Genomic DNA, 26,569 nt, shown 5'->3' with positions numbered 1-26,569 from the left:
GCTTCTCATTATTCTTGATGCCATTGTTTAAAAAAAAAATCCACTTTTACTTTTTAATGGTTTATGGCAGGGTGGGGAATTTGTGGCTCTCCAGATATTGCTGGGCTGCAACTTGCACCATCCCTGACCATGGACTGTGCTCACTGGGGCTGATGGGAGTTGGATTCCCACAGGGAGGGTCACAAGTTTCCCATCTCTGGCTTATGGGACATGGAATTTTAGAAGACATTTCCTCCTATTAGAAGCAGCTTGGCAGTGCTGAGAAAAATGTGAAACTCAGTTGTCTTTCCTTTCCTTTGTGTTTTTGTTCCATGGCAATAGCTCTGAAATCCTTGGTTTGTAGGCCTGAAGAAAAGACCTGTTTTTAGCTTTGTACAGCATCTAGTGATTTTGGGACCTTCCTAACTTAAAAAGATAATGCAGGGCAGTTACACAAATGCATTCATCTTCTAAGGACAGGGAGCAGAATTGACTTGAGACAGCCATATGCATGTGTGTCAAGGAACAATAGTGTACTTTTCAGGGGAGCAGGTGGCACTGTGGCCTAAACCACTGAGCCTCTTGGGCTTGCTGATCGGAAGGTTGGTGGTTTGAATCCGTGCAATGGGGTGAACTCCTGTTGTTCTGTCCCAGCTCCAGCCAACCTAGCAGTTTGAAAGCATGCCAGTGCAAGTAGATAAATAGGTAACGCTGCAGCAGGAAGGTAAACTGTGTTTCAATGCACTCTGGAACTTGTTACGGTGTCCCGTTGCACAAGAAGTGGATTAGTCATGCTGGCCACATGACCCAGAAAGCTGTCTGTGGACAACGCCGGTTCCCTCAACCTGAAAAGCGAAATGAGCACCACAACCCCATAATCGCCTTTGACTGGACATAACCGTCCAGGGGTCCTTTACCTTTACCTTAGTGTACTTTGGTTTTACCAGCTCCTTGCAGAGTATTGGTGAGGTGCTAAGAAGCCGCACTTGGGCTCCATCCAAGTGATTACTGCATGCAATCTTTACTGGGGCAATGATGAAAAAGGGCATGTGAAAGAGGCTCCTACTCCACTCTCAGTAACATATGAATGGACCCTAGACAATTCATTCTTTTTCAGTATTCAGTTTCATAGTATTTTTACCTACTACCTAGCATCTAAGCACAATAACTTACAATCCAACAGATGTCCTCAGTCAGTAGAGGAAGTGAAGCAACCCCCCCCCCGCAACCCCCCCCCCCAAATCTGTTCTGGAGGGTCCACCAAGCCTCCATAATAGATTTTCTGGGAGCTGCAGAAAGGATGGGCATTTGGCAGAAATAAACTCTTCTCCTGCTCCATTAGTGAACATGTACCCTGGAACAGCAGTGCTAGAAGAACCAGTTAAATTCCATCTATTGCATTATATAGAATCATATAGAATTGTAGAGTTGGAAGGGACCCCAAAGGTCATCTAGTCCAACCCCTCGCAATGCAGGAATGCTGTCCACAGCCATCGCTGAGTGGGCTCAGACCCTCAACTTTCTGGTTAACAGCCACGTACTGACCCGCTGCACCACAGAGACAGTGTGGTGTGAGCACTAAACCTTATAAACATGCACAAAATAAGGACAAACACATGTCAACCTTATGCAAGTTACATTGACTTTAAAGGCTGGTGACACCTGCATTTCTGTATTGTGTTGCAAGATCCTGGAAAGTAATAAGCCTTATTTTAACATTTCATTAGACTAAGTTTTCCCCATAGACTAACTTGTTATTCAAAACAAGCTCTTAAGGGAAGGAAGTTCACTTCAGTTGGTAACAGTTCCTGTGGATACCAAAGAACTTTATACAATACACAGTACTGCATCATGCAACATCTTGTTTAGAAACTTCAGCTTTAACCTGGATCAGTGTCAGGTGACATGTTGATCTTCAAAAGCTGGAGTGTTTGCAAAAGGAAATTGAATTTGATGGCATACAGGCTGGTAGAAGTGCTTTGAGGCCCAAGTTGTTAGTGTACGTTTTGGGGGAAAGGACACGTGTATTCAGTATAACGTTTGGTTTTGACTTTAGCTCTGAGGCGTTTTTATGACAAATGTATTATATAACCCTAGATGTGACTGGATCCTAGAATCACGTAGCTGGGTCTGGATTCTGTACTAGTCTCTGATCCATGGATTGTTGCCTAGAGTTCAGTTCTCTAAACCATTTTTTGTTTGTTTGTTTTTACCAAGCACTCAGCACTGTTCAGTGGTGTTCCTCTTGATGGTTTGGTGCAAAATTTAATCTACCCACACTGCTCCGCCAGTCCTTCACTACTGTGTTCAAGTAGAGATCAGCACAATATATGTAACTAGAAACATATTCAGGGCTTGCTTGAATTTTTTTTTTATTTAGAAGAGGAAGAGTCTCTAGCTTGTGTGCACTCTCCCCAACCTGCTCTTCTCCTGAATAAAATGTAGTCTGTGGATTTGTCAGTAATGATGCTTCCATAATAAACTCACTAGCAGTTACAGTGTGTTTTCCTAAAAATTAAATATTTCTCTCATCATATCGTGGAGCTTTTAACTGATAAGTTGAAGAAATCTTTGGAATGTGAATATTTTTGAAAATGGTTTTAGTAAAAGAGGTTGGATGCTTATCACACATTTTTAAAAGTCTGTTTTAGAATTAAAAGTGTACAGTATGCTGCATTCAAATAAACTGTTCAAGAAAAGCTGAGTTGACTGTTCTTTAATAACTTTTGAATTGGAATTGTTCACTTGATTTTCTTTTAGGAAAATAAATAGGATTAGTAATGCCATAATAAGAATCAAGAGAAGTTATGTACTGAAATTATATTAGGCTTCATTTAAAAAAATATAAATATTATTAATTAATTGATAGGCTGTAATCCTATATGTTCTTACCTGGGAGTCAGCTCCATTGAACTCTGTGGGGCAGACATATATAGGATTGCACTATACATTTTATAATGTGCACAGTCTAACCAAGTTGAGCACTGTTTAATTTCATTGGTTTGAAAGGAAGATATCTAAACCAATAATTAACTTTATCACTGATATAAAGGAAACTTGTATTTAACATTATAATATTCATCATATTATTTTTAATGTATCTGAATTATATTTAATCATAAATATTCCACAACATTAAAATCTCTATTAAATAATGCTTAGCTCAGTCATTGTGGAGTAAATGTGTTGAATTTACAGAGGGACTCTGCAAGAGAGATACAGTACTTTTTTGGTGCAACTGGAAATGTTCTTATTTAGCAATTAAGTACCAATTTATGGTTTGTGGTTTATGTGTTATAATGTTGTGAATACTGTTCCCTCTCCCCCTACAAAGATAACGAGTTACATCTACATAAAATTAGACAGCCTGAGGATTAAGAATGGCCACACTTAAGCTACATAATTAATTGGAAGAGAATAAATTATATTCAAATGTAATCTGAATTCCTGTACTATGTCTTGGTGGCGGTAAAGATGAAGAACATGTTATAAATATTTTAATTAATAAATATCCTTTAACTAAAGCTTTATCAAACATTATACAGTGGTACTTTGGGTTACATACGCCTCAGGTTACAGACACTTCAGGTTACAGAGTCTGCTAACCCAGAAATATTACCTCAGGTTAAGAACTTTGCTTCAGGATGAGAACAGAAATCGTGCTCTGGCGGCAGCAGGAGGCCCCATTAGCTAAAGTGGTGCTTCAGGTTAAGAACAGTTTCAGGTTAAGTACCGACCTCCGGAACGAATTAAGTATTTAACCCAATGTACAACTGTACTCTGAAATAATTCTACTAGTTTGAGTTAAATTACTCTAGATTATGTAGTTTGAAGACTTTTCTTATTTTGAGAATCCAGGAAACAAAATGTTTTGTGCATTGCCACTTTAAAGCAAGACAGCAGACCCAATTAATGCAAAAATGAAGTTCTTTCTCCTGCTGTAAGTCTTCTGGTTTCTCAGTGCTGCTCCTTTGTTGGAGAATGGGGGTCTCATTTCTCTTGCCCTCCCCCACTTGTTTAAACTTGTTTCCTAGACTTGTCATTGTTTTCCCTGAGGAAGCCTAGCTCTGTCTAACCTTCACCCTCATAGACTACATTTCGCAATCTTAGGAATATTGGAAGTTGCTTTCTACCAAGTCATTGGTCCATCTAATCTAGTCCTGTTGATACTGACTGACAGTGACACTCCAGTTTTTCAAAAAGGAATCTTTTCCATCCATACCTTGGAGGTGCTTCAAATTGAACCTGGAACCTTATGCATGCAAAACATGTGTGTTTACAGATCTTCCCCAGGGTGGGAAAGAGAGCTGGAGGTGTGTATCATGTTTATCCTCTTTTAGGGGTAGGGGGTGGAGAATGCACTAAAGTTTCATCCAGTGTTTGGATATTATACAGTCGTACCTTGGTTTTCGAACAGCATAGTTCTCAAACGTTTTGACTCCCAATCGCCACAAACCTGGAAGTGACTGTTCCGGTTTGTGAACTATTTTTGGAAGCTGAACGTCCCACAGGGCTTCCGTGCTTCCGATTGGCTACAGGAGCTTCCAGCAGCCAGTCAGAAGCTGCGCTTTGGTTTCTGAACATTTTGGAAGTCAAACAGACTTCCAGAACGGATTCCCTTCGACTTCCAAGGTATAACTGCAATGTGAATGTTCACTCATAAATGTTGTGTTGTGGTATTATCAGAATGCAATTTCTAATGATGGCAAATATACTCTTACACCAATAGAAATCCAAATAAATAAATTTGCCATAAATACAGCAAGACCTACGGTGATTGATGGCAAGAGGACTAGTGCTGTATATCAAGATTTTAATCAGTCTTCTAAAAGGGTGATGTTCCCAATAAAATTTTAGTAGCTTTTAACTCTTGTCTTCACTCATTTAAGTCATTTGACACTCTTCTTATTTTCTATTCTCTTAAGATGCCATCAGAAATGGTTGCCTAGGAGATATTGTTCTTTCTAAGAATAGGTCACACTAAATGGTACCAAAAACCCTGAAATACTAAAAGAATCCTTTTAAAATATGACTTGCTGCCATTACTGCAAGTTATGTTCTACAGAATATATACCAAAATCTGTACTGTTGTTATTTGCATTTGTACCGTCTTACCCTCTCCCCTCCTCCTCCTTGTCTACTGTAGAAATAATTTTGAATAAAAACCGATAATAGCCAGATTGCACAATATATTTTTAAATATCTGAATTTATTGGTTGGAGATTGACCAAGATAATTGAACTTAGTTCATAAACTTTTAAGACCTGCCTTCCAGTTTGCATGATGAAGGATAATTAAGCAGGGCAGAAGCATGCATGATGACCTAATTAGCAGAATCTAATTGGGCCATTGCATATATTAAGTCTCTGTGTGGTGCACCAGTCCATCATGGGATGGTGGAGGGCACACTGCTATTTTACCATACAAACTGACCTAACAAATGTGTGAAGTGGACCTTCATTCTTCCAGCAAATTGAATTCAAATAGTGAATGGAAAGTGTTTGGGAGGTGTATGGGATAGTACCCAGGATTTCTGAGTTCAGAATGATTCTTATTTTCAGCTGCTATTCTACTTCAAAATCAGAGGCTTCCTCCTCCCTGGTAGATAACTTGCAATCTGAAGTAAATCATCAAGGATTTATGACTCCCAGTTGTTTAGCAATGGCAACAACACAATGAGCTCTTCCTATTATACTGATGAAATGAAAAAGGTGTGTTGGGGGAGGGGGGAGAGTGTTAAGCAGGAATTGATTTTTTATGCAGGACTGTGTGACCTCAGTTAAGGTCCAGTACTCCAAAAAGATTCCTAGGCTCAGAATAATGTGAAGGATATGGGTTGTATCCAGCTAAATTTTAATTAGGACAGACCCATTGAACTTAATGGATCTACGTTAGTCGTGTTCATTCATTTCAATAGCTTTACTCTGAGTAGGACTAGCATTGGCAACAGTATTCTCTCATCTGGCTCTGTAAAGGATAGGGTAGTAGACCTTGTAAGCCTGAAGTCTGCTCATCTCTGCCCTATATGCCACTGGAATTGGGGAGGGTGGATATTGCTGTCACTGGCCTACACATGCATGAAAATAGTACACAGTCGCGGGGCAGGGGGTTCTTCTGCATCCAACTTCATCACTGTAGTCCTGGTAGCCTCAGTGGCTAGAAGGGCCTTTTACCAGCTGTGACAGGTGAAACAGCTAAGGCTGCTCCTGGACTGGGAACGGAGTCAAGTACTGGTGACTTCAGGGTTTTGAGTACTACAATGTATTCTATGTGGGACTTCCCTTGTGCTTTATCCAGAAGCTGCAGTTGGTGCAGAATGCTGCAGCACAGTCACAGACAGGAACGAGAACCTCTCAGCGTATGACAACTCTGCTTAGCCATCTGCACTGTTTGCCAATTTGCTACAGGGCCAAGTTCATGGTGATAAAGCCTGTAACATCTTGGGACCAATTTCCTTGCAGGATTACCTTACCACATATATGCATGTATACTTGTTCAGGTCGGAGTGAAACAATATAAACTTAAAGCTTTTGCAGATGACCTAGTTTTGACCTTGCAGGAGCCAGAATCTAGTACGAAAAGAGTATTACATTTGATTCAAGACTTTGGTCGGGTGGCAGGATTTAAATTAAACAAACAGAAAACCAAGGTATTGGGGAAAAATTTGACAGATACAGAGTCAGAACGGTTTCAGAGAGAGAGAGAATTAAATGTGGTTAAAAAAGTAAAGTACCTAGGGGTAAACATAACAGCAAAAAATCTGAATTTATTTAAGGACAATTATGAAAAATGTTGGTCAGAAATTAAGAGAGATTTAGACAGTTGGACAAAATTGAAACTTTCTTTGTTAGGCCGAATTGCTGCTATCAAGATGAATGTATTGCCAAAAATGCTGTTTTTGTTCCAAACACTACAGATTGTGGACAAGACGGAGTGCTTCTGGAAGTGGCAGAGAGACATCTCTAAGTTTGTCTGGCAGGGCAAAAAGCCCAGAATTAAGTTTAAGATATTAACTGATGCGAAAGAAAGAGGGGGCTTTGCCCTGCCAGACCTAAAGTTGTACTATGAGGCCGCAGCTTTCTGCTGGCTAAAAGACTGGCTACTTCTCGAGGACACTGACGTTCTGGATCTGGAAGGTTTTAACAATGCTTTTGGTTGGCATGCATACTTATGGTATGACAAGGTTAAGATCAATAAGGCCTTTAAGAATCATATTGTCAGAAAAGCAGTGTTTAATGTCTGGACAAAATATAAAGACTTATTGGAAAATAAAACTCCAAGGTGGCTTTCACCGCTGGAAGCTAAGGCCCGAAAAAGACCCAATATGGAGGCCAAATGGCCAAAATATTGGGAAATACTAGAAAAAGACGGTGACAATTGGAAATTGCAGAGTTTGGAGAAAATGAAGGATAAAGTGCGAGACTGGTTACACTACGCTCAGATTAAAGAAGTATTTAAAAATGACAAAAAGTTAGGGTTCCAGGTGGAGAAATCGAAGTTGGAAACAGAACTGTTAGAGCCTAAGACTAAGGTACTTTCAAGAATGTATAACTTGCTGTTAAAATGGAATACACAAGATGAAATGGTTGAATCGGCTATGATAAAGTGGGCACAAGACATTGGGCACAATATTATGTTTGAGGACTGGGAAAGGTTGTGGACCATTGGGTTGAGCTTCACTGCATGTAATGCTTTGAAGGAAAATGTAATGAAAATGATATATAGATGGTACATGACCCCAGTTAAACTTGCCAAAATATACCATTTGTCTGATAATAAATGTTGGAAATGTAAAGAAAATGAAGGAACATTCTTTCACCTCTGGTGGACTTGCCCTAGAGTGAATATAATGAGCTGAAAAAGGTATTTAAGTATACCTTCCCTAAGAAACCAGAGGCCTTCCTCCTGGGTATTGTCGGCCAGAAGGTGTTAAGGAAGGACCGAACATTTTTTATGTATGCAACAACAGCAGCAAGGATACTCATCGCTAAGCATTGGAAAACCCAAGATCTACCCACACTGGAAGAATGGCAGATGCAACTGATAGACTATATGGAATTGGCAGAGATGACCGGCAGAATCCGAGACCTGGGAGAGGAGAAAGTTGAAGAAGACTGGAAGAAATTTAGGATTTATTTACAAAAACACTGTAATTTGGTTGAATGTTAAGAAGGATGCCAGATCATAAACAATTGAGCACCACTAAATTAGATGTAATCTGGATGATAAATGAGATCGAGGAAAATATAAATTTCTTGGAGAATTATCAGACTAAATTAAATGAATAAGACTTAAGAATGTAAATAAGTTGATAAATTGCTGGAAAAAGTTTTGCAATGATGCAAGTGGGAGCGGGAGACGTGAGGGAGTCCAAAGAAGCTTTGATAATATGTTATGATTTATGTTATATTGTTTATTACTTTTGCTTTTTTGTATTTAAAAAATCTTAATAAATTTTTTTTAAAAAAAATATGCATGTATACTTGTTCCACACACATATAAAAAAATCGACCTTTTAATGTGGCAGCACCTACACTTTGAAACTCCCTGCTTGGCAGGCAACTTCACTGTTACACTTTCTGGCACCTGCCTAAAACATTTTTGTTTAGGCAGGCCTATGCAGATATGTAGATGTTGCATGTGTTTTAATCTGTTTTTAGTATATTATTGATTTTGAATGTTTTTAAATACCTGTTTTTACTGTTTTACTGAAATAATTTTAATGGGGGGGTGTAAACAGCTTTGAAGTTTTACTACAATTATATACATTTTGTTAAGTAAAATTAATAAACTAACCCAATAACACGCAAATGTGAAAATGATAGTAAAACCGAGTGGCATACAGGGTCTCATTTTTTGTTTTTGTACCTATTGTCAAGAGAAAAAGAAAATAAACTATAAACGTTTCTAACATACTATTGCAATAACAAGGAAATGCTGCTTGAACCCAACAATAATTCTTGAATGGTATACTTTTAATAACACATATTCCTCATTTTGTCTGGTACATATTGTTTCAATCTGTTTTTCCATTTTTTGTTATGCCAAATACAGTGGTACCTCAGGTTACATACGCTTCAGGTTACAGTTGCCGCTAACCCAGAAATAGTACCTCGGGTTAAGAACTTTGCTTCAGGATGAGAACAGAAATCGTGCTTCAGCAGCGCAGCAGCAGTAGGAGGCCCCATTAGCTAAAGTGGTGCTTCAGGTTAAGAACAGTTTCAGGTTAAGTATGGACCTCTGTAACAAATTAAGTACTTAACCCGAGGTACCACTGTATTTTTCCAAACCCTTCAGAAGCAGATGATACTGGTTCAGTTGAAGCAATCCTCCAAATCGTTTGGAGGAATAGCTGTGACCCATGGGCAGCTCCTTCTTGCTGCCCTGTTATTTATACATTGCTTCACTTTCAGTTCTAAGTTTTACTTCAACCATGATTTGGCATGTTTTTCAAACCGCTGTATGAGAATGGGGCAAAGAGAAGGAGGAAGATGCCTGCAATTCATTTCAGTGGTTGGAGTTACCTAAACTGGGGCTTTATCTAACATTGAGCTCAGATGACTTTAGCTGCCAGTAACACATTTCGAAATAGCAACCTTTCTATTAACTTAAAAGAACAGTTCATTACATGTTTGTTTGTTTTCTTTTTAATTTACAAACTCATGTTTTCAGCATGCCCTAGGGATTTCCTGATGTGTGCAGAAACCACTACCTTGTCTATGGGTGGCCATATTTCAGCGTCAAGTTCGGTATTAAAAGGAATGATAGTTTGCACAGTCAACCAAGTTAAACACATTTAAGTGCCATTTATTTTAATAGGAAAGGTAAACATACCCTTTAGTCTATTCCACTGAAAATAGTGAATAATAAAAGGTCCTTAACTTTGGCTGGATTGTTCACAGTGTTTGTTTAGATAGCGGTAACTAGGACTGTTTTAAAAGGCTTGTTATATCGATCAACTTGCAACCACTTTACTTGAGCAAATATATGTGTTTTTATTAATATTTATTAACAATTTGCCTCGCCTTATCTTGAGGGCTCAGGATGAGTCGAATGAAAATAGGTAGAAAGTATTTTTAAAGGTTCTGTTAAGTAACTGTGCTGGCATCTCCCTCAGCCAATTATTGTATGTGACTGGGTAGCGGATACAAATGATGTGTGTAAATTTAAGAAAGCTAATTGCTTACATAGATTTAAATTTTATTCAGCAGCATGGTGGACTGGCTTGACCTGCACTGAATAAAAGGCATTTGTTATTAAGCCTTGGAATTTTGAAATGTACTTTCAGATCAACTCCCTGTTCTGTTAATACTATATATAACTGGTGGAAATAGTTGAAATGTGTAGGAGAAATACAGTGTAGTAATAATTGAATCAATGCACTATTTCAGTCAGTCAGTCATTCCAGTTCTGCATTGCATTGGTATCTCGTGACAGATGCTACTGCATACCCAAGTTTGAATGTTGGGTGTTAGTTTTGTATTATCTTTGAAAGGTTTAGGCCTTCTTTCTCTTTTAAATATTTTGTCAGTATGTTTGTTTTCAAACAAATCACTACCTTACATATCTTAGAAATTTGAGTTCTTAGGATATTATGCTAATTATCAGATTTTTCCAACCAGTGCAAAATTTCCCATATCTGGATCACACAATACCCTAATTAAGAGCCAGTGTTACTCAAAAAACACTGTCTCTATTTTTTAAGGGTAGTTATGTTCCATTAACAATTGTTTTATTATTGTTTGGTGTGAGGAACCTTTTGCTAAGGCAAATATGTGGCAGTATATGCATGTTTTAATTTAAAAAGTAGTAATAAACCACATTTGGTGTCTGAATTTGGAGTTAGAGTGACCAGGATATCCTTTATTTGAAACTTTTTTCCTAGCTATTTGAAATCTTCAGGTTGTTGTTTTTAAAAATCACCATGATAAAACAGAATGCCAATGTGAGGAATATTGAAAATAAATAGTTGGGAGTTTTCCAGCATGACTACCCAGCCTGCAAACTGGCAAGTTCAAATAGCAAACGTTTTGCTTCCCTTGAAAAATATGGCACAGACTTTGGAGTCAGACTAGAAATGTAAATGGGAAAAATGGATGCTATCCTCTTGTAAATGCATCCTGAGGGGGGGGAAAACAAACATTATGGCGTCAAAAGTGGTTTGAATTCATAGATTATGTGCTTTGTTGCAGGAATGCCAGCTTGCTTTGCAACATAATTCCCTTCACACTCTTTTTACTGATTTAAGTGATCTTCACATGGTTACAAGGGAGCGGAACTGCGCTGCTGGCCCCTTCCCTGATCTCCACACAGTAGATGTGGGTATTTGGAAGGGGAAAGGCTTTTCAAATCGACCTATGTGTGTATGGGTTTTCATCCAACAGACATCCACTCCAGGCATGCGGATATTGGAGGGGGGAGGGGTTCCGGAAATCAAATTATGTCAGGTGCAGCGTTAGAAACTAATCACCAAATGGCACCTTAAACATAGGTTATGGTCACCACAACGGAATGTCCAGGTGCCGTTTTTCACCAGTGGGACTTATTGTTATTGTTCATTTCGTTTCTATCCCACTTTATATTTAAAAAAAATAATCAAAAAGTTGTTTACATTAAAACAGGAGCAGGCAAACTAAGACCCATGGGCCACAAGCGGCCCACGGGGATTGTTTAACCGGCCCACAAGCTGCCCCCAAACCGAGCCGCCCGCTCGGGGAGTCCCCGCCCGCTGTGCTAAACTGGTGGGGTATGGGGACTCACTTTCGCAGTGCTAAAAATAGTGTCTTCAATGCTCAGACGCCGAAAACCGTGTCTGCGCAGACACAGATGCCGGAAATTGTGTCTGCGCAGATGCTGGAAATCGCGGCCGCACGCACGCGATCTGGCCCATGGAGGGATCTCTGCTAGAGGGAACCGTCCCAGGCGAGGTAAATCTTGCCGACCCCTGCATTAAAACATCAAATAAAACACCATAATGACACTTTCTGAGTACCAGAGGAGCTTTGGGATTGGCCTCGAAGGCTTTAGTCACGAAAGAAAATAGATAAAATAACTTTGTCTAAGTATAGCCTAATGACTCTAAATGTTGATGATAAAAAAATGCTTTCTGAATTGTCTCAGCAGCAGAAGTTACTTTTTAATTGTTCTGTGTTTACATATCACTTTGGTTGGGAGAACCACCTTTTATTATTCTGCATTATTGTTTGCCAATACAAGTATCCATTAAAAAGCCTCAATGTGCTAAAAGAATTGTTGATGCTTTCCTGAGTTAAAAATGAATTATAAACAAAAATCGTAAATCAGCTATGAGCAAATTAAGAGTCTTGGTTTGGGATACTGTATTAATTTTACATTTGGTTTGAATGCATGGAAAAAACCTATCATTAGCTGATTTATGCATGCCTGCAAGATCCTGGTTGCCACTTAAAATCGCTTCTGTGTATTTGAGTCTCTACACTGCTGCAGAAACATTTTGAATCAGCTTCCCATTTAGTTTGGTCAAATTGATGGGAAGTATGCATGCCATTGTTGTGTTTCTGACTCTGAGGGCCTTATGTTGCAAATCCTTGTGAATAAGCAGATTGAATTGTACACATTCCACGAGTCCTAACTCCATGGAAGTTGTTTTTCGCAGCAATCATACCACCACTGGGCATCTTTGAATCAGTTCCGTGTTTTGGTTGCTGTTTCAGTAGTACGTTTAGTTTAAAATCAGATGGGAGCTTTGATGTTTCAAAAAGTACAGTGTGAGAACAAATCACAAAGGCTTAAAAACATGGTGATTTATTAAACAGAGCTATAAAATGCATACCGATACAACACCTTGTTGTGCTCTTTGCCTGAAACTACACTGCATACTTAGACATCTATAATCTAAATAGAGCATTAGATCAAGGATCAGTGAACAATCAGTTAATACCAAAATCATTGTATGTTTCTCTTGTCCCAGCATGCCTTCTGTTGTTGTATTATATTGCATTTACTACCTAAGAGAGAAATATTGATTCAGTGAGTTGAATTAGCACCTCTCAGCCTACTGGGGCATACAGGGTGAGGAGTTGGAGGGGCATCAGAACTCAAAGATGTTCCTGGTTGCTACTTTAGAAGTCATGTTGGCAGTGCTGTTCATCTGAAAATCAAGTCAGTGATATCATTGAACTTCAAGATTATACATAGGCTTAGTCACACCTCCTTAGATAAAAATCCTTTCAGGCCAACCCTTTTTGGCATTAGAGTGGGGGACTTATGGGAGCAGCCAGTAAAAAAAAGTTTCAGAAATTATTATTATTATTATTATTATTATTATTAAAAAATTAAATGGAAATAAATGATTGGGGGAACCCTTCAGCATCACAGCAGGTGACTTTCTTAAATCAAGTTCTGGGAGGCAGATGCAGGCCACAGGTTGTCCACCCACTGATATAAGGAGTATGTAATTAAATATGTATAATCTGATTAATGATGTCCAGAATTAATTTTTAATAATGATAAGTGATATTTGTTTCAAAGCCATCCAGGTTTGGGTGGATGCATAGCTGACAACCTTCCCTTTTTTTGTGGAAAATTCCCTTATTCCAGCGCTGTTTCCCGCTGCTTCCCACTGCTATCCCGGATTGTTAGATATCCCGTTGACTGTCCCCGGGACAAGTGAGGCTGCTGATCCCTTATTTTCGAGGCTGCTGATCCCTTATTTTCAAATCTGAAAGTTGACAGCTATGGGTGGATGAGTAAGGTTTCATTTTGCCCAGGAATATCATGGTAGCATTAAGGTGCTTTTAAAAATAAATGGATTTTGTTTATATGAAGAAATATATGACAGAGATCTCCCATGTTATTTGGAAACTTATTGATGGATTGATTAATTGAGCAGCAGTCCTATGCTTGCTTATTTTTGAGTAAATTGTATGTATCCAGTGAAATTTACTGCAGAATAAGCAAGCATAAGATTGCCGCTCAAGAATGGCAGAATTGAGCTGTTTGTAACTAATTAGCAGTTAACGTAAGAATATGAGAGTACCACTTCCAAAATTAGAAGAAAGGGCAAAAATTTTAAATGTTAATTTGGTGACTCACATATGTTTATATATGGAAAAATATTCTAAATTGAGTCTTCCAACTCATTTTGAATATTCACATTTTTAAGAAATGCCATTTTCTGCTTTTGTGTATAACTGAGTTTTCATCCAGCATGATGACAAATCAGATTGCTTTTCCTAGAACACATAAGAAACTAAGAGCCTGATAGATATTTAAAAGGTGTGCTCACTGCATTTTGATAATATTCCCTCCAAAGTAAAATACAGAGAAAACCTAGAGTACTATAGTACCATTTAGTTTTCGGGTTCAATTCAAAATGCTGGTGTTTACCTATTAAGTCCTGAACAGCCGAGGCTCTGTATTATCTTAGGGAGTTCCTCAGAACCCTTGAGACACAGACTCCCACCCCATTATGATCTACCGGAGAAGCCTTTCATTAGGAATTGTGTAGCTGCAGGTCAGAAAAAGTCATTTATGGTCCCAAAGGAATTATTGTCTTTACCAGTTATTAGAAATCACTGTAAAGGCTTTTCATTTAGGCAGGCTTTTGAAGACTGCTTTTGTAATATATTAAAACTTTTGTTGTTGTTGTTAAATTGCTTGAGCTATAATGTTTTTCATCTAGGACTGCAGCGTTTGGTTATGTAATGGCATAGATTGATTAAAAAAAAACCTTTTGATTGTTGGTCGGTAAATTTTATATATTATTTTTAATATAGGTATCTAGGTTTGAGGAGGGGTATGTTATTTGACCACTCAGTCTGTGTTCTCTCCCTCCACTCTCTTTAATAAAAAGAAGGCACAACAGTTATCAATAACAGGTAGCAGCTCCAGAAATGTAACACTGCCCACTTGGCTTCTCAGAAGAAAACACTTTGATTCCTCCTTATGGTTCACTTTCAAGCCAAACACTTTTGAGCACAATTCTCAACTTTGACACTGTAGAAATGATCCTGAAAGTATAGGTACTTGCAAAAACTTTAGGGATTCTCCTCTCTTGCACAGCGTATGCATGCTTCACAATCATATCAGTTGATTAAAACTTAATTAATTAATTAATTAATTAATATTTCATTGAGTACAGGGGTACCTCCGGTTGCGCACAGGATCTGTTCTGGAGCTCCGGTCGAATCCCAAGCTGTGCATATCCGGAGGGGCCGCTTCTGCGCATGCATGCGGCACATAGAGTGCCTCTGCGCATGCACGCACAGCGAAACCCGGAAAAATACTTCCATGTATACCACGTTCGCATCCTGAGGTGTGTGTGTTCAGAGGTACCACTGTATAATTTCCAGATTTTATTTTTTTGTTGAGTATGAGTTCTAATTTCATCCCTGATTTGTACTGGGTATTTCTGATACACTGTTTGGTTGGTTTTTATCTTGGTAAAACACCTTTTTCTCCATTATGAAAATTGTCAGTCTTAAACACACTTACTAAGGACTAAGCCTCATTGGGCATAGCAGGACTTACTCCAAAATATGCATATATAGGATTACACTGTCTAGTAAATTATAGATGTGAAAAAGAACAAGTATAGGAACTTGGGAAGCTGCCTTATACCATGTCAATCTTTGCTCGATCTAGTGCAGCATAACCAGTGTTCACTGTCAGTTCACTCTTTCTCTGGCAGAGGTTATTTGACCTAACCTGCTATATGATCCTTTAAATAAAAAAAACAGTTGCCAGGGATGTACCTTCTGCTCTCAAACCATTGAGCTATGGTGCCTCTAGACTGTGTACAGTGGTTCCTGGACGGCTTAGTTGTCAAACAAATTGGCTCCCGAACACCGCAAACCCGAAAGTACCGTATTTTTCCGCATACAGGGTGACCCCTATTTTGAGGGACTCCAAATTGAGGAAATGGGGAGAGATTGCCCAGAGTTGTTAAGCTTGGGGGGGGGGGGATTGCCAACAATCGCTCACATGCCTGACCACCACTGCCAATCACGTGCATCAATAAAGCCACCAATCATCTGTCCGCTCACTACCAGCAGCCATTGATCTCCTGCCCAATTGCCACAGCAGCCAATCACCAGCAAACCTTGCAGCAGCCACCAATCACACGCCCAAACATCGCTGACAATCTCCTGCTCATGGCAGCCACCAACTGCCCATCCTACTGCTGCACTATCTGTGTATAAGACGACCCCCAATTTTTAGCATTTTTTAATAATAAAAAACCTCTTCTTATACACAGGAAAATACGGGAAATGTTCCGGTTTGCGAACGTTTTCCAGAAGCTGAACGTACGACACAGCTTCCGATTGAGTGCAGAAAGCCTCCTGCAGCCAATCGGAAGCCGTACCTTGGTTTTCGAACGGTTTTGGGAATTGAACGGACTCCCGGAACAGATTAAGTTCAAGAACCAGGGTACTACTGTGTCTATGTTTGGTGATAAAGGGGGGGGGGGGAGCGTCTATGTCAGTTTCCCAGGCTTCTATTTTCAAGCTCACATTAATTTTGTCCCTTTCTAATAGGCTGGGTGTATTTGATTTCTTTTCTTTTCTTTTTTAAAAAGTCCAAAAACTGCATGCAGTTGAGTGTCCAGTGTAGATGGATTCTAAGCTGAAACATTTCCTGTTCCTAACATTTATCATATCTATTCTCGTTCTTTGTTACTGAAGAAATGTTTTGCATGAAATATTAATCTAGTATATAAGAATAAAGTATTAAATGATGGCTAGTAATATTATCAAATTAACTTACTGGCTTCTGAAGAGCTATCTTCCTTAACAGTAATTAAGCAGTTACTGAAATCAAAAAGGTTTCAAATATAACTGAATTTCTGAATTGTTAATTTCTGCAGTGTTGTAACACTAAGCATCAGTGATACTTTATGTGCTTCAGGCTGCAAACCTATCCATACTTTCCTGGGGAATAAGTCCCGTTGACCTCAGTGAGACTTACTTGAGAGTAATATATAGGATTGTAATGTAAAAGAAGCTGAAAATGCTGTTCTTTCTTTGACTTGTAATAAAGATTATATGGGATTTTAATTAAATGAATGGAATTAATAAACTTTGTAAGAATTTTTGTTCTGACTGCCTAACTTTACTAACATTATTTGTGCACACAAACCTATTTACAAGACAGTAAGTTTTGGAGCTGGGCACTGATTAAAGCTTTGAGCTTATTAATTATGCTTAAATATTTAATTAATTTAAACTCCCATTTTCGGTATGTCTCCTGGCTTGAACCCCAAGAACCACAATCAGTTTTCTTCCAGGATCTCCTACCACTCTTCCACTGCCATCCCTTCATCTCTCTCTCCTCTGCCCTCCAAGCAAGTCCAGAAGGTTGGGCATTCCTCCAGAACAGCATTTGGTGCAGCATGGGGAATAGATTGACTAGATTGGTTTGTCTGGTGGATATGAACCTTGCTTACAGAGCAGGAAGTAGGATGTGCTTGCCCTTTTCTATGCCTTGTCAAGGGAGAATGTAAAATTCACCATTGCAAACTTCATAAAATAATGTCGCAGACTGAAATGTGTAACAAACCCCCCCAATAACTTTACTTACCATTCTCCAAATTTTACTGTAGCTAAACTCAGAATAAGCACAGCTTTGGACTTCAATCCGTTGACATTCCCTTGAATTCATGGACCTTCCCTCCATTCATCAAATTGGCTTCTACTGTTAGATAAATCTGCATATGCTCCTTTAGGGGAAGGGCAAAGCTCAGTAGTGTATCATGTGCAGGGCGGGCCTAGGTGTGGCCCTTGGGGTCTTTTTGGCAGCCCTCGGCAACTTTTGATGCCTCTCCCCCCCCCCCAAGCCCTCACACTGCTTTCCCAAAGCTGGATAAGGAGGTGCTGGACTTTGGGAAGGAGCTGTGGGGGTTCTGACAGGGTCCTAGAGTCCTCCTTTCTCCTTACCAAAGCCTTGTTAGCACTTTCCTAGCTTTGAGAAGGAGGTGGGAGAGCTAGGACCATGCCAGAGCCTTGAGCCTCCTTTCCAAAGCCTAGCATGCATCGCTTAGCTGGCTTTCAAAAGGCAGCCCCAAGGCCTGAAGGGGAGGATCAAATTTTGGCCTCACTTCCCTGCCCTACATGACAAGGCAGTGTTCAGCCCATGGTTTCTGTGTCAAAGTACTCTGTGGCCCACTTGGTATGAAAAGTTGGGCCACCCTGCTCAATCGAAATGATCTCAAATGGAAGGAAATTAGAATGACCTCTTCCTTAGGTATTGGGCTAGTTGAACAATTGGTCTGAATGTACAATTCCATATCTCTTACTTATGTATCACATTTCTAGGCTGTACTTCCTTTCAAGTTGCATACATTGGGTTGGCCTACTTTTCCTCACAACAGTCCTTTTGATGTCAATTATGGAGATGGGATTCCAGTATACACTTCCACTGCAGCACACTATAGCTTTTATTTGTTGCAATAGACTGTGATGGCCAGAAACCAGCTTGGCAAAAATTAAAACAAATTAATGGAGAATAGGTTTGTCTTTGAGCTATTGGACAGATAGATAAATGTACAGAGGCTGAACGCCTCCAGTTACTACATGCTGGGGATAAACAAGGGATTACCATTAACATCATACCCTGCTTGTGAGCTACAGGCATTTATTTTATTGACTACAGATGGAATAGTAGATTAGGGAGACCTTTGGGCTGATCCAATGAAGCTGTTCTTAAGTACCTATTAGAAATAAACACAAATGGTTTACTTGAGTGCCATTACCAATGTGTATGATTTCACACAGTGTATCTATGTTTAAATTCTGTATCTATAATTATATACTTTGATAAATCCATCCACATGCTTAAAAAATAGGATGAATTTGCAAATAAATCTACTTGCCGAAAGAGGAATGTAAAAGGACATGAAAATGAGCCTCTGTTCACAGGCTTATGGAGTAACAAAGGACAGTTGTGTGTTTTGTTTATGAAGGTGTATTACGTACAGAAATAATTTGTTTCATCAGACACTTGCAGTGGCATGGCATGGCAGTATTCTGCTAGGATTTGATTACGTCATACCAGTCTCTTGGACCTACACAAATACATCCTGAGGAGGAAAGCGAGAACACTGTTTACTGACTCTCCAGGCTAAATCACTTTTCAAATCACTTTTCTTAAAAGCTCATAGTACAATTCATCAAGTTGTTGATGTGATGAGATGTAATGGAAACAAAATGACCTTGCGAAGAATATGTAGAATATTTAGAAAATTAGGGAAAGGGCTACTTCTGTCAGTAGTGATAGGTTTCACTAATTAGCAAGGGTAATTGCATGATTATTGCACACCTAGAAATTATTCTAGAAAAAAGGCCTGCTGGGGGTAGAGATAATCTTCTCCCAAGGGTTGCCCTCTTAATTAAGTGTACACTAAAGCAGGTGTACACAGAGACTTTGAACATCGTGTTAAGCAGGTCCCTTGGCTTCCAACTTGGCTATTCCTAAATGAGTTTTAATGAGTGTTATGTCTCAGGTTGTGTGCTAATGAAGCTTTTGTTGTAAGTTGTGCTGAAAAATTAAGGGGGAGAGATTTATTTGCATATTACAACCCTCTTTGTTTCTTGCTAGCTCAGTAGATGGGACAGTAAGCTGCTGTGTCTCCATAGCAAAATACTGTAAACTCCTTTGAACAAACCTGTACATGCAGCATTGAAAGGTGGCTGTGTTGAAGCCATAGGGGACATTTCCTGTCTTCTAAACAAAAGCATGATTATCATGGGAATCTGCTTGTTTGTTTGAAATATGAGTGTGTGGATATTTATTTTAGATTGTGTTTAATGCTGTGAAATATTTTAAAAGAGCAAAACATCCCAATCAAATATGACAAGGGATGCAGCAAATAGACTCTGAACTACGCATTTAGCATTGACATTTGATTATATTAAGCGTTCTTCTTAGGAGAATGGCTATGGAGAAATTATGCCCTGTTCATCCATGGTCTGTTTGTTACTTTAATTTGGAGGAAGAACATGTAAGACCTATTTTCAGGTGCCTGTTTTCTGTGATGTAGGTTCCAGCAACCTGCCATAATGTATTTACCATGTCACTCAACTCAGTTGATGTTGTTGTCACATTTAGGGGGCAATCCAATGGCAAGATGAACCAGGTTGAACATCTTAGGATGCAGCAGATCTCTAGCTCAGTCAGCTGATTCCTGGCTCCCCAACCCTGGCACAGCCAATGATACACCAATGTAACTTGCTAATCACAGATCAGTTGGCTGAGAAGAGTCCCCCAAAAGGGCATGGTGGGGGCAGGACCAGAGAGGGGAGACTTGGGCTGCATATGAAGCCTGTTCAGCTCAGTCACATGACCTAGCAACCTAGCATATTTTATAGGCTTGTTTTCCCTCTGCCAAGCTTAGGCAGAGCAGCAGTAGCAGTCCTACTGCTGAACAGGGTTTTGATCTAGTGTAACTTTATGCCAACTTAATTTGCATTGTATTGCTTTACACGAGCTTCTTGTGTATAGGATTGCTCCTTAACCTCTCTTAGGCTAAATCATGTCTATGTTAAAAATGTCAAATGTTTGAGACAAATTATCACAGATTTTGAACTTTTTACCGTTCAGAAAAATAGCTATATTTTACCTCTAGGTGAGCAAACAATTTTAACACAAGAACTTCCTAAACAAAAGTCCTTGTGCCAAGAATTATTCAAGACAGAGAGCATTCCTGTATGATCTCTCTTCTTTTTATTATAATCAGCAGGACCGTCTTAAGCATATGCAGTGCCATGGTGCAAAGCTCCCTCTGGCGGTGCCCCCCCCCCTTTCCCAGAGTTGTCGACCTTTTTTAGGGAGGACGGCGCTGCTGGAGGAGGCGGGCAGTGGCTGGAGGGCAGGAGGCTGGACGCGCCACCTCCTGGCTCAACTTGCTGCTTTGTGCTACGGTGGCCATGGCAGATGGAGGCTCCGGGTGCGGCGCTGCTTTGGTGCGGCATGGTGGAGGTGGGCGAGGGTGGCGAGCTGAAACCGTGTCCAGCCTCTCCCTCTTCCCTGGCGCCCTCCAGAACTCTTCCCTGGCGCCAGCCTCTATGGGTAAGACGCCCCTGATAATCAGTCATGGCTGCCCACCAGATTTCATCACAATCTTTAAAGATACACTCACTTTTAAAGTAGATGCATTGGTTAATGGACAAGTTTTCCTCCTTCAAAAAATAGGTTCTTGTAGGAATAGTGACTGTCTGAGCATTTACAGGTGTTTTCCAACTTCAATGCCACCAGCCCAGCCAGCCTGGTCAGTGATCAGGAATGGCATTTAGAAATGGTGATGATGATGATGATGATGATGATGATGATGTGCAATTATTTGAATGTTGAATAAGTTTGTTCTAATTATAAGAAGGGAAAGACAGTTTACTGTAAAATAATAAACAGTGCAGTGCCTTAATAAATCTCTGGGAAGAACTATACAGTACTCAGGACATAATTATTGCATACTCTTGTTGTACGCCGAGGATGTTTATGAGCAATACTAAAGCATCTGCTCTGAGCTGCAAAAAGTCTAAATTAGGAAATGTGAGAGTTTACCAAGTCCAGCATTTTTCAGAGTTATGACTAACATAGTAGGAGAGAGAAGACACAGTCCACATAGTTTGAGGCAGATTGCTGCTTAAAGTTAAAATCAGTTCGCACACTTCTAAGAGGATGTCCTGTTGAACTGAGTGAAATGAGACTTCTGAGTAAAGTGACTGTACTTTCTTTTTTTAAAAAAAAAATATTTTATTAAATTTTCATACAAGATCCCTTCACCAAAAAATAGTACACAAAAAAGCCGAAACAAATACACCAAAAAACCATATAGAAAAAAAGAAATAAAAAAGAAAAAAACCAACCATTCAATACAATTTTTTATATATATAACTAACGACTTCCTCACATCTCCTTTACCCTGCATTATTTATATTAAAAATATCAGCAAATTATTACCTTATTTCATACCTTATTTTGTACTTTCCAAATATTATACTTCTAAATTTAAGATAATTTTTATCATTTACTCATACCTTAAATTTAAACATATTATTGCCTTAAATTTCGACCTTTTCTCATAACTTAATTTTCTATTTTACAAAATCTATTTGCTGGAACTGAGATTTTCTAAATCGTGCAGATACTTAACATTCATACAACTTATATTGTTTTTGTAAATAGTCCTTAAACTTCTTCCAGTCCTCTTCCGTTGTTTCTTCTCCCAAGTCTCGGATTCTGCCAGTCATTTCAGCCAATTCCATATAATCCATCAATTGCGTCTGCCACTCTTCCAGTGTGGGCAAGTCTTGTGTCTTCCAATACTTTGCAATAAGTATTCTTGCTGCTGTTGTCGCATACATAAAGAAATTTCTGTCCTTCTTTGACACTTTCTGGCCGACAATGCCCAAGAGGAAGGCCTCCGGTTTCTTAACAAAGGTATATTTAAATACCTTTTTTAGTTCATTATAGATCATTTCCCAGAAGACCCTAACTTTTGGGCATGTCCACCAGAGGTGAAAGAATGTCCCCTCAGCCTCTCTACATTTCCAACATTTATTATCAGACAGGTGATATATTTTTGCAAGCTTGACTGGGGTCATGTACCACCTATATATCATTTTCATAATATTCTCCTTCAAGGCATTACATGCCGTGAATTTTATTCCGGTGGTCCATAACCTTTCCCAGTCCTCAAACATAATGTTATACCCAATATCCTGAGCCCATTTTATCATGGCTGATTTAACAGTCTCATCCTGTGTGTTCCATTTAAGCAGCAAGTTATACATTCTCGAAAGTACCTTAGTCTTTGGTTCCAACAGTTCTGTCTCTAATTTCGACTTCTCCACCTGGAATCCTATCTTTTTATCCAATATAAAAACCTCTTGAATTTGAGCGTAATGTAACCAATCTTGCACCTTATTCTTTAATTTCTCCATGCTCTGCAACCTCCATTTGTCTCCAATTTTTTCTATTATTTCCCAATATTTCAACCTTGTTGAAACCTTGCAGCCACGTGAATCCTTTAACAAGTAGTTCTTCTATCCTAATGTCTGAGGTTTACCTATTGTCAAAAATAACACTGTTGAATGGGCATGTTTCCTGAACTATCATTCTTCGTTCCAAGGGCAGGCTCCTTTTCATACTGAGCTGGAAAAAAGTGTGGCTTTTACTATCTTGTGGGCCAGTTGGATCAGCCCTACCCATTTCTTTTCTGTTCCGACATTGTTCTTTTGTGATGGCCTTTGGCTAAACAAACTGATTAATTATACAGTGGTAACTTTTCTGTGCTTAAAGCTCACAAATCAAGCCCAACCTTTTATTTACCTCAGCTCTTCCTAGGTGTTTAACCTATGTTCCCCATCCAGCATGGTCCTTCTAAAAAACAAAAACAATTATTTTTCCTTCTGAAACACTTGCCTACTCAACACTTCTCGACCTCCTGGTTCCCGCCCAGGACTCTACCCTTCCACCTTGTCTCTCACCCAGGGCGCAAACTAACAAATCACCTCCTCAAATCTCACAACAAAGAGAGTTCATGGAACCTGCTGACCATAGTCTCTCTAGGCTTGCTTTTATGGGCTTTTTGTAGTTGAAGAAAACATTAGCTATCTTATGTTCACCTGAGGAAAATCCGCTTTTTAGAAGTACTTTCATCAATTTAAATTTCACCTGTGGTGTGAAAGGGCAGTCATAGTTAAAAAAAGAAAAAGCAGCCACAGCAGTGTTTTTTAAAGGATTTTCCAAAGTGGTTTAGATTTCAGTCTGCTGCCTGATCATATACCAAGGCATTACTGATCAAACATGTTTTATTATGTTCAACACAGAATAAATCAAAGCAACAAAGCATTGTTAAAAGGGATGTGATTTTAAAATAGTACAGAGTTAGAGAATTTGCCTCCAGTCAGACACAAACGAACACCTAAGTCAGAATTTTAATAGTTTGAAATGTCTTTTGCTAACATAGGTATGCAAGCATTTGAACCTTTCCAAGTGATGGTCTCCTCTTCTGAGTGGAATATTTTATTCTGTTTTTAAAATCAATAAATGTTTACCTTCTAGTGAATTGATTAATTTTCCATAGAATTCTGACACTTGGATAAACTAATATGAGCACATCCTTTCAAACCATTTTAATTTTTTTTAAAAATCTACCAACCTCTATGTGCACTGCATTTTTCCCCTTTTGTTTGAAGCAGGAAGTCATTTTGGAGCTGAAGGTAATGAAATTCTTGAGACCTGATCTAATGAGTAATATGTAAAAAGAATTTTTCCTTACTAAAAACCTCACTAGTTGTCTCTCCCCCCCCCCCACCTTCTTTTTCAAGAACCTGTTAACTTTAAAGTAACATCCCACCTTCTGCTAGGACCTATGTATGACTCAGGGTGAAGTTACATTTTAAATGGAAATTGTGATAGACAGCACCTATAATTACAGCAATTTTTTATCTGGCTGTTTGAACTGTCAAGCTAGTCATTGAGTGCATAAAGTACTAGAAATGGTACAGGAGGTTTATACATACATTAAATTAATCTTTCAGAGCAACTTGACTATTTAAAGCTGAAATATAGAATTCATAAACATTTCCAAGATATTTCTAAAAAGAGAAGGCATAGAAGCAAATTTGTTCTTTCATATTTTATTTGTGTTGATTCACATGACCAACTTTATTTTATAATTGCATATGTTTGAAGTTATTAACAGTATCACGTATTAGCTGTCATAAATAGTAATGTGAATGCAGTATTCATCAAGAACCATTCTTTTTATCATCACCTGATTGTGTGAATTAGCTCTTCGGAATGATGCATGTCATAATTTGCATATACAGAAAATATCCATGTTAGTCTCAGAGTAGACCCATTACAAGCGTTCTTCTGAATAAAAGCTAGTTGAATGCAACCAACAGTATTACATATGCTGATGATTCCGTTTTTTGGAAACCCAGGGGGAATTTTTTTTTGAAGGTGCATTTACATAATAAAGAATCCAAAGTAAAAACTTAACAGGAGAGGAGGCTAGCTTCAGATCTTACCTAAGGTCTTAAGTGGTATGCTTTGTCTGTGAAGTACAGGCAACCCCTGATTTGCTCAGGGGTTGCATTCTGGGTCATTGCGTGCCTGCATGAAATCACATGCAATTGAAACACCTCCATTCTGCCCTTTTAGTGACTTTTTAATGACGTTTCTGGGTCACTTGCAGGTTCAGCGCTGTGCACGTGTGCACACATATCAGTCTCACCTAAGACGGGGGGGGGGGTCCCTGTATTTGATGCCTCCCTCCAACCCATTTAAGTTTGAAAGCCCGTCCAAAATGAGCAAGTGAAATGATGTATGTATCTTTTTCAAATCATAACATAAACAAGTCAAATAAATTAAAACAGTATACAATTTTTTAAAACCACAAAGAGGTGTCACGTTAAAGATTTGATTTTGCTGCAAAAATATGCATGGCTACGCTCCAAAGGTTGTTGTTCTTGACAATAAAATTTAAATTCCGAAGTTGAGATATGGCTCAGTTCTTTTAGGCAGAGAGCATAGTAACCTGCTTGCGGTTTACCAGTATTGTAACTTCTTCCATTTTTGAAAGGGTGCAACAACAAAATATTTGGGGGGGAAACAGTATGTTGGGGAGCTTCCTGGACCCCTTAAGAAGAGTTTAGTTGATTATATCTCTTTCTATATAAATATGAGTCAGAATTCAAATATTTCATCAAAATTAATATGTTATCACATTTCCAATTTTCAGGAATTCTTTGAACACGCAAAAAAGCTCTGGGACGACGAAGGAGTAAAGGCATGCTTCGAGAGATCAAATGAATACCAGTTGATTGATTGTGCACAATAGTAAGTGCTTCTTACAGAACAATGTACTTGTGTAAGCATGAAAACCAGCATTCTAAATTAATGATTGGAGGCCAGTGGAAACTTACAGAAAGCATTTTTGTTTTGCTTTGTGTTTGAAGGAGGTGTTTTTTTCACAGGAAATGGAATGTTCCTCATACACTACACCTGATTTATTATGGCCATTTCTCCCCTCTCAAACCTCACTTACAGTGACTGCTCCTCTCACTCAGTCCACCAACTATAGATAGGTAGCCGTGTTGGTCTGCCATAGTCAAAACAAAACAAAACAAATTCCTTCCAGTAGCACCTTAAAGACCAACTAAGTTAGTTCTTGGTATGAGCTTTCGTGTGCATGCACACTTCTTCAGATACATCTGAAGAAGTGTGCATGCACACGAAAGCTCATACCAAGAACTAACTTAGTTGGTCTTTAAGGTGCTACTGGAAGGAATTTGTTTTGTTTTGTTTCCACCAACTATGTAATTACTCCATGTTTTAGTTATACAGTATCCCCATTCCAAAGTAAATATCAACTTATCATAATACATAACATCTGGTGGGGTGCAAGTTGTTACAAAACTTAGCATTCTTTTAAAATCAGTATTATAATGAAATACACACACACTTTAAAGACTTAGAGCCTGATCCTGCCAAAGTTGACTACTTTTCAGTCCTACTTATTTCAATAGCTGAGAGTGATGCACATACTTGGAACTCCCCAACTGTAAACTGTGGAACTTAAATGTGCTTAATTTGGACTGGA

General features: G+C 38.9%; 1 protein-coding gene across 7 annotated transcripts in view; it reads left to right on the top strand.

Annotated features, from left to right (window-relative positions):
* Positions 1-26,569, top strand: part of GNAL (G protein subunit alpha L) — a 172,619-nt gene that overhangs the window by 112,477 nt on the left and 33,573 nt on the right. For all 7 annotated transcript variants that reach the window (XM_079982954.1, XM_079982955.1, XM_079982957.1 and 4 more), the window contains one exon: positions 25,709-25,806. In XM_079982954.1, coding sequence (XP_079839080.1) covers positions 25,709-25,806 — 98 coding nt within the window. The remainder of the gene's footprint in view (positions 1-25,708; positions 25,807-26,569) is intronic.

Source organism: Podarcis cretensis (assembly GCF_951804945.1).
Source record: "Podarcis cretensis genome assembly, chromosome: 7".
Taxonomy (NCBI): domain Eukaryota; kingdom Metazoa; phylum Chordata; class Lepidosauria; order Squamata; family Lacertidae; genus Podarcis; species Podarcis cretensis.
This window is presented reverse-complemented; position numbering and strand designations above follow the sequence as displayed.